Source organism: Pteropus vampyrus, unplaced genomic scaffold, assembly GCF_000151845.1.
Source record: "Pteropus vampyrus isolate Shadow unplaced genomic scaffold, Pvam_2.0 Scaffold271, whole genome shotgun sequence".
Taxonomy (NCBI): Eukaryota; Metazoa; Chordata; class Mammalia; order Chiroptera; family Pteropodidae; genus Pteropus; species Pteropus vampyrus.
Window position 1 is genome coordinate 598825 of NW_011889052.1, and position 9174 is coordinate 607998.

Here is a 9174-nt window from a genome sequence, read left to right on the forward strand (position 1 = left end):
CCGTAACGGCTCAAGAGTGGTCACCATGAAGTTAACCTGGAGGCTGTGGTGGACGCTTTGGGGTGAATCCAGAGAGGTTTCAGAAGGCAGAGAATCAAAACAGCCCCTTGGGAGGGGTAGACCTGACCTCCCTCCATCCCACAGTGGGACCCTCAGCTTCTGCCTGCGTCCTTCAAACACCATGTAAAAGCAGCAGTGGGGCAGCAGCTCCCCATGCCATGGGCAAGGCCTCCCCAAGTCCCTGATTTAAAAGGAGCAGTGTGGACCTGAATACAAAGCCTGCTGTAGTCCTGCAGAGGGGTTCTGCTGCTTAACAGCGGGGCCCTGCCTTTTACCCCAGACAGCAGCCTCCTCTTCAGGAGCTCCACTTTGGTCACAAATGGGACCCGCATAGGAAACCCACACCAGTGCACGGCGCTAAGCACCCGCTGGAGCGGACTCTGCCATGCACTCACACGACTTCCAAGGCAGCCAACACCCCCAGCCCAACACCGCCCCTTGCGCCATCTATACTCGGAGGCAGGCAGCCTGTTGCCCGGCGGGTCCCAGCCTCTGCACACCTGCCCATGCACGTCCTTGCAGAAGCCAGTGGCCAGGCCTTCGGCCCGCAGGATCAGGTGGCTCTGGTGACTAAGGCCATTCAACAGGATGTCGTTCTCCTCATCCTCAGTGTCTCTGCTGTCGTGCACAAGGGCCACTATGTTTCCCTGAAACAGAGATACAAGATGAAATCCTGCTCCCAACTGGACAGGACAGCGGAAGCTGGCGGCGGTGGCTTCTCAGTGCCTCTCCCAGATCGGCCTCCCTGCAGCTGCTGCCACCATCCCCTTTACGGGAAGAACCCTTGCCTGCACCCAGGCCCCTAGTTCCAAACATCTGCAAGACAGTTTCACCAGTACTTCCAACCTGTACTCCAGCTCAAGTCACCTAAAGCCAAGCTCAGCCTGTGGTCCTTTTTAATGTTAAAAAGTGCCACCACTCTGCCAGGCACCAATCACCCAGAGCGCTTACTGTGTGCCAGACCCGCAGTGGGGACAAGTGACGTGGGCCCTAGAGAGACAGACACTGACAACACAGAGTACAAAGCCAAGAGAGAGGGAAGCATGGGGTGCTGGGGACACATGAAGAACTCACATCCTGTCTAGCCCAGAGGAGAGGGTCAGGGGCTGGGCACACCTGGGCTGGCGAGTAGGAGCTGGCCACGCAAAAATGGAAGGAAGATCCACCCCGTCAAAGGGGACATCGTGAATAGGAAGTCTTTTCATGGGAATACTATCCCGTTGTTTAAATGAATGAAGCGAATCTGCGTGCTCTGTGATTGGCCAATGGACACCAACACTTCCTGCCTGTTATTCAATGAAAAAAAGCGCCCCGAACAGCGTGGATGAGAAATTACTAGTAACGTGCAGAACAGCGCAGGGAAACGAGCACACATACGAATGTTCTTAACTGCACAGACTCTCCAGGATGCACACGGGAAAGAGGGAGACAATTACCTTTTGCCAAAGTACCCTTTATGCTGTTTATTTCCCTTTTTTCTTTTTAAAACCATTCCCAAGTTTTACCTTTTCAACTGAAAGAAATAATTTTACAAAAAGAAGGCGGCGCTGGGCCTCAGAGCCAGCTGAGCTGCAGGAGCTTTCACTGCCGCCTCCCACCCGCTGACCGGTGTCCTCCAAGCCCCTTCCATTTCCGGCCCCCTGCACTCTCCACAGCACCCTGCTTCCTGCCCCATGGCTGCAGCCAGGACAGCTCCGAAGGTCCCAGGACAGAGTTTCCGGATGGGACTCGCACTCAGCTGACACTCCTCTGTCCCTGCTGTGCCTCAGCCCAACCACACTGTGCCAATGTCTGCAGTTCCCACTGAAGAGTGGCCACTGTGGGCCAGATGCCGTGCTGGCATGTCACCGACTTCACCTCACTCACCTCTTGCAGTCAGGCTCCTGTAAGGCAGGCACCACAGCCATTTCTATTTCATAGATTGGTCTACTGCTATTGTTAAAATCTCTATTATGGAAAAATCTCTTTTTTTGCCTCATAATTTGACAATAGAGGACACATCCTATACTTGTATTGCATCTTACAATTTTTAAAGCAATTTATACCCATTATCCCAACTGATCTTTTAAACACACTCAGAGCAATAATGACTTGTCCCAGGACACACAGGCAATGTGGCAGAGCTGGGATTGCCACAGTACCACATATGACCAGCCTATTAAAGACAGTGCTAGTCACCCCTTGAATTTTCCAGGCTTTATTTTTAAGCAACAGGAAGTAGAGGTGAGCAGGGTGGGTAGACCAAACGGTTTCTGGGCCTGCCACGGTGAAGCCCAAACCCCAAGCAATTAAACCAAAAAGATCACCACAAGCAAATGAGGTCTGGACCTGTCTAGGCCCTGAGAGGCCCCAGGCAGAAGCACAAAGAGCAGGCCCATTGGTACCTGAGAGTCCCTGGGCGGAAGCACAGAGGGCAGGCCTATCGATACCTGTAGTTTCCAGCACACGGTGGCTCTGCAGTAGTGGATGAAGTCCAGCACGGCCACCGCCCCCATGCCCAGGCTCAGCAGCACACTGAGGTCATCCACCAGCAGCACCGGGCACCTCCAGGCAGCCTCCCCATTGTCCTCGGGCCTCAGAGCCTCCTGCACAAACTCATACAGTGGCCGCAGGTTCCCAGCACTGGCCTCCCTGGAACACAGAACCAAAGTCAACAGAGAGTTCACTCTCTCTCAGATGTTTATCTGGAACTGAACAGCTGGGGGAGGCAAAGAACTGGATCCTAGTCCTTGGCACCACGGGCTCCATGACTAGTTGGCCAGAAAAGGCGTGCCCACGCACATGGGCACCGTGTACTTCAGTTCAAATATTCCTCGAGGCCTACCAGGCACAAAGCACTGTGCAGCAAACGGGACACAAAGCCAGCCAGCCTCCCAGGCCTACAAGAGACACCACGTGGCCTCTCTGTCCAAGAGCTTAAGGCATCAGGGAGATAAACTTGGATCGGACAGACAGGAAGCACCTTCCCAGGTCATCAGAATTGGGCATAAAAAGCTAAAGAGCACTTTGGGCGTTGTGGTGGTAAGGAACACTGGTCCAAGAGCTGCTGGTGGATGTGACAGAGTCAACCAGTTTCTGAACAAGCTGGCCCAGCTACCTCTGTCTCCCCAGCGCCTCTCCTCGGCAGTCACTTCCCAGCAACGGACAGCAGCTCAGAAAGCGCCGGAGCACAGGGCCCAGGCGCCGGCCCCTCTGCCCCATGCTCCACGCCCACTAACCATCGGCAAGGACAAGCACCCCACAAACTGGGATCAGGTGTGACCAGGCCCATTGTTCTGACACAGATACCAGGTTCAGAGATGCGAAAGGCTGTGTGAGATCACGTGCACAGGGTCGGGGCACATGGCCTGCCTTCTGACCCGGCCGTACATTAAGGCTGAGTCTGAGGGGGTGCAGCGGGGAGAGTTCCCGTATGGACACCACTGGGGCAGAGGAAGAACAGCGGCCAGGTGGCGAGTCTGCACGGCCAGGTGCGGGGTCTGCACAGAGCTGTTTATAGCTGATGTTCACAAAGGAGGAGAAGCAGGAAATCCAATCCCAAAAAACAAAGCCGCAGTCAACACTTTTTGTGAAAAGGCCAACAGGAAATGTTTTAGGCTTGTGAGTGTGTTCTCTGTCTCAACTGCTCAACTCTGCTGTTGTGCAAAACAGCCAGGGACAATATGTGAACAAATGAATGTGGCTACTCCAATAAAATTTTATTTACAAAACAGGCAGCTAGTCCTTGACCTGTTGTTTGCTGAGCCCCTGTATTAAAACAAAAACAGAAGAAAGATGTGTGCTAGGACTCTGAGTCAGGGTTGGAAAAACCAGCAAAGCACATCGTTCCGCCGTACGCTCAGCAAATAACGCTTCCTGTAGCTTTTGGGTCAGCCATATGCCCTCTGGTCCTCGGTAAGAGCCAAGGGCTTCCTGAGAATACTGCCACACACCAGGGACATGTCTGGCTCCTCAAGCCAGCTCTGCCCTCCCACACGCCGACGAGAAAGAATCACATGACAACCCTGGTCTGGGCCCACCTACCAGGTGTGTGCTTCTGCGGTGGACTGCAGGCTGACTCACCTGAGGAACTGCAGGGGGTGTGGCTCCCCCTTGACCCGGAAGAAGACGTCCACCGAGGACTTGAGACCCTCGAAAAACACAAGCTGCCCGCGTTCCCGTGCCGTGGTCAGGCTGACACCCTAAACATGACAAAGAGAGTGAGCTACCATGCCTACTGCAGAACGCACCAGAACGGCTAGAGAGAATGCATTCCAAACCCTGCAAATGTGCACCTGTCCACGTACGTACTGGGCTCATGTCTTGTGTCCCCAGGGTGTTCCCAATCCATAACCCCCATCTTGTTTTCAGATGTGCATTTACATTTAATTTTCACTTTTTTTAAAAAAATTACATTCTTTTGCTTATGTTTATTTTTATGATTACCCAGTACAGGTTTTTAATATGCAATAGTAATATAGTTTCCTTTTCAAATACACATATTTATAAAACAGTAAGTAAATAACAACAATAAGACACTGGGCGAATGGCAGTCTCCGTTGCAACAACTCAACTCTTAGAGCAAAAGCAGCCTTAGACAATTCATAAACAGGAGTGACTGTATTTCCATAAAAGTTTATTTACAAAACACAGAGGACACAGACTCTCAGACCCCTGCTCTAAGCAGAACTTCTTAAATATGGTTCCTCATGAACTAGCCAATTAAGAATCTCTTGAGACACCTGACTAACATGCAGATCACTGAGCCCCACTGCACACCTCCAGAAGCTTTGGGGGCAGGGCCCGAGAATCCATGCTTGAAGAAACACCCAGGGATGGTGACGCAATCTAAATGTGTAACTACTGCTCTGTCTGTGCAGAAACAGGTGATGTGTCCCTAGACCAGGTCTCCATTGCGCATTCAATCACCAGTGTTCTCCGCTATGCAATGCCATTAACGACAGCTGCCCCTGGCAGAGAAAGACTCCTGATCATCACCTCTGCTGTTGCTCACCGCCATCCTACTGATGTAGGCGCGAGAATGCACCAGAGTACGGAAGCTCACCCTTTAAGTCTTCTCATGCCCAGTACTGTGCATGCCACTCCTGCCACGCTGATGATTCCAAGGTAAAAAAAAAGAAAGTAGCCAATCTGGACATGAGAGTACACGGCTTTCTCACCCAGAAGCACAGACGCTAAGGCCACAGAGAGAAAGACTTTGCAGATGTGGAATGCAACATGTGATCGACATGACTGCTCTCTCTGAACTCATGCTGACCCCTAACACAGGAACTTCCTGGTCTGCAGCAGATGGGAAAGGGTCTACCTTTCTCCTACCCTCTCATTTGTTTCTCCTCATCAGAAAACAGGCAGTGACTTGGCCCAATAGTAAGACTAGCTTGTCAAAGATCAGAGCTGATGGCCAGATTCTCTCCCGCTCTGAGGCTAACCTAGCAAAATCTCAGTAAGTCTACCTGATCAAAGGTCACAGATAATGGCCCAGGTGACGCCAAGAGGTTCACCAGCCTCTTGGCTGTCACATTTTTGCCTGCCTTCATCTGATAAGGGGCAGGTAACAAAAGCACCTTTCCCCACAGTTGGGTCCTAAGCCCTAGACTTAGGGAGAGGCCATGGGAGCCACTCATCTTCGTGGCAGACCAAGCTGTGGTCTCCACTCCAGCAGGACCAAGACTAAAGCCCACGCTAAGAATAAAACGTGAACTGGTCCAGAATCAGCAGGGATGGGTTTAATTAATTAACAACAGACCTGGTTCTACAAACTTTAAGTTACTAAAACATGCAGAGATGCTGCCTTAGCCCTTCAAATAGGGGTTCGAGATCCCATGAGTCCCTCGGTCCATCCCTTGCTAAGTTCTCTGCAACCCAAATAGGGAAGCCCAGCCTCAGAGCACACTCACACGTGCATGACACACACTCAGGAACCTCACCACAGAGGTCTGAAATATTTACCAGCTTCTGTCCCACGATATTGTAGTGGCTGAAAGACTGGATGAGTGCCACAAAACAGACTTTACAATTAGCTGGAAAACAAAATAAATTGATTTTAATAACATCTGTATTTACAATCAGTCTCACATACTTTATACCTCTGGAAACAAAAGCATTGTGGCAGGTCTCAAGACCTAGAGGCCATGCAACCTGACTCACTCAATTTGATTTTAAGCTGCAATTTTCTTCCTATCTAATAATTATACCTTATTTCATTGATTCTAAGATCTACTTCTGTTAGATGTATTACTAGGTACCTTATTTATCTCTATTGTAAATAAAGTGTGGTCTTTAAAAAATTATATTTTCTTGTTTGGCATTGGTGTACAGGAGTACAATTAATTTTTTAAACTGGTCTAACAGGATATAAATAAAACACAAAGAGCCTCTAGCTACCTTACCGAACATAATTAATTCTAATAATTTACCTGTAGACTCTTCTGCTCTTTCTATGCTGACAACAACATCATCTGGAAAGGAAAACTTCCAAAGCTTTTTATGAGTATGACTAAGAATGCCAAACGTCTACCCTCTATCCTGGCCTGGCTCAGTAGGGGCTCAAGGAGAATCGGTTGATAAATAAGTCTTTTTTCATTTGGCTGTTTTCTTCTTCTAACCTATTCCCGTATGTAAATTGTAATGGCCATGCAGGTTTCTTTCTTGTGTTCTTTAGGAAGCATCTACCACCAGGGCAAAGTGTTGATGCGTTGAGTGCCCAGAGACGCTCAAGATACACAAGGACGGAGAAGCGAGTAAACAGGAGGCCACATAAGAACCACAGTGAGGGAGGACCTGCGTGGTGGGTAGAGAAGGGGAAGGCAGGATGTGGATACGGTGAGCACATGCCACTCTCTGGCAGGGCTGGGTAGGGAACAAGATGGTACAGTAATCTGTTACTTAAACAGCTATCTGGCTACCCAGACACCAAAGCCCTGGCTAGTAAATACTATTCCCATCACTTCCTGAAATAGGATTTTTTAAACCTTAGATGTCTTTTTCTATAGCATCGATGAGTCCCTTACCTTTGAGGTAGAAGGAAAGAAAGTGGTGCACAAGGAAACTGCCATCTGTCTTGGCATCACAGAGTAGAGTCAATTTCCCCTAAAAGTTAAGAGGAACACAAAAAGATGAATTAGACTCCCTGGAAAAAGGTCAGCTGACTGTATAAATCTAGTTAAACATGTCCACCCCTGTTTCTACACCTAGATTTGTGTACATTTATATTACATATGTAGTATCTACAGATACACACACGATACACACACACACACACACACACACACACAAAGACAGCTTTAAAAAAAAGTCAAATTAAGGTAAAAAACAAACAAAAACAAAGTGATCAGTACTAAGTCACTCACTATGGGCAAGCATATCTCAGCTTCCACTTTCCCAAAGCAAAACAGAGAATAAAATTCCTTCTCTTTCTTACTGCTCACCGAGTAACTCAGGGACCAGTCTTGGGGAGAATTAGATACTGCACAAAGGGAAGAAGATACTGGAAAAGAGGGAATGAATGGTTGTTGACAGAGACCTCCAAGAACAAAGTTCTCCTCCCAGTGGCCTTGGACACTGCTTCAGGCAAAGCTCTGATCATGGAGAGCCCTGGAAAGACCTCCAAAAATTGTCTGTGCAGTGTTTGGCTGCCCAGCTCCAGCCACCTCTAGTCAGTGACAGGGAAGATCAGGATCAGGTGGTATCAGACACACCACCTCTGTGCTGTTGTGACTTTTTTCCACTTAAGAACATGAATGATCACACTATCAGATCTTGAGTGTTACCCCTCAGTGCTGTCATTTCCTGGTGCCAACTGTGATCTCTCCATTCCCTCATAGTGGCCCTGAGCTGAAGACTTTGGTGGCGCCAGTACTAAATAGCAAGGTAGCAAGTACCATCTGCAGGCTTGAGCAGACAAGAACAGCTGGGCAACTATAATCCACAAGGATCTATTCAAAGCTACAATTTGCCTGCCACTATAGGATCATAAAAAGGCTTTATACACGTGGTGTCGTGGCTGCCTGGAGGAGCTTACCATTTCATTAGAAAGACAAAAGTTATGAAATAAACCAGATACGTTCCTGGGATAGTTAACCCCCGGGCTAAAGTGTGAAAAATCTCGAGGTGTCCCAGAGTGCGGGAAGGAGGATGACGAAAACAGAGTAGCGAGGCTGTGCTGATGAAGGCGGACTTGGTACAAAGTTCGCTGACAGCAGCTTGGAAGAGCACTATTAGAGACCATGAGAAAGAGGAGCGGCAACGTTCATGGCGACCTGCCGAGCGCTCCCGGGCCAAAGGGAGACTCAGGGCGGTTAAGAAGCTGGTCCCATGCGAAGGGTGGGGGAATCAAATTTTACCCAACTTCCTCTGAGCGCTGTGACTCCCACGCCAGTGAGCAAGCACAGAGCTCCCCAGTACACGTCCGAGAACGTAAGCCCATCCAACGTCGGACATGCTTCCAGGGACCTTTCATGGGCACACACGGCCTTTCAGAAAACATGCGGAGGTCCAGGAGCCCACCTTCTGCCGGTCCTGGTGTCCAGCCCAAGCCCTGGGTCGGCCCTCCCTGAACTACAACTCCCAGGAATCCTAATGCCTACGGACGTCACGTCTTTCCTACGGCAGATATGCGCTGCACTCGGGGACGCTTTCTTCCGCTACTCTCTCGGCCCCCGCCTCCTTCCCGACTGCGGGACCGATTACCTGGTCCACCCTGTCAGGGGTGATGTTGAGAAGGTTATTAAGTTCTGGGAACATTCCGAGCCTTAGGGACGAGCGGCCTGGACAGGGAGCTAAAATTGCCGCGGAGGCGACGGACGATGGAGAACAACCCACGGCAATCACCACCGCCACGCGGAAGGAGCGCGCACGCGCAACGCGAGTTCTGGACGCCCGCGGCATCCAATCAGGCGGGAGCCTCAACCGGGGCCGCTTCCGGCGCGCGCTACCACGCATTTCCGGCGGCGTTGGTGGGGAACGCTCGGCCAGGCGGCTGCCTGCGGCTGCAGGATCCGCTGCTGCGCGGTTCTGCGATGTCTGGGTCCTCTCAGGGGCCCGCAAGGCCCCACGTGACCAGGTCTCTCTCTCTCTCTCTCTCTCTCTCTCTCTCTCTCTCTCTCTCTCTCTCTC

At 50.4% G+C, this 9174-nt stretch overlaps 1 protein-coding gene across 3 annotated transcripts in view; it reads right to left on the reverse strand.

The window, feature by feature from the left end:
• The window catches only part of ELP6 (elongator acetyltransferase complex subunit 6), a 12737-nt gene extending 3802 nt beyond the window's left edge, over positions 1 to 8935 (reverse strand). For 2 of the 3 annotated variants that reach the window (XM_023520587.1, XM_011375334.2), the window contains exons 1-6: positions 8749 to 8935; positions 7071 to 7149; positions 6010 to 6080; positions 4123 to 4241; positions 2490 to 2691; positions 561 to 707 (exon numbers count right to left, since the gene is read on the reverse strand). In XM_023520587.1, coding sequence (XP_023376355.1) covers positions 561 to 707; positions 2490 to 2691; positions 4123 to 4241; positions 6010 to 6080; positions 7071 to 7149; positions 8749 to 8802 — 672 coding nt within the window. In that variant the 5' untranslated portion in view covers positions 8803 to 8935. Of the gene's footprint in view, positions 1 to 6; positions 242 to 560; positions 708 to 2489; positions 2692 to 4122; positions 4242 to 6009; positions 6081 to 7070; positions 7150 to 8748 lie in introns of those variants that run through there. The other variant, XM_011375335.2, reaches the window with a different exon arrangement.
• Between the last annotated feature and the right edge of the window lie 239 nt (positions 8936 to 9174).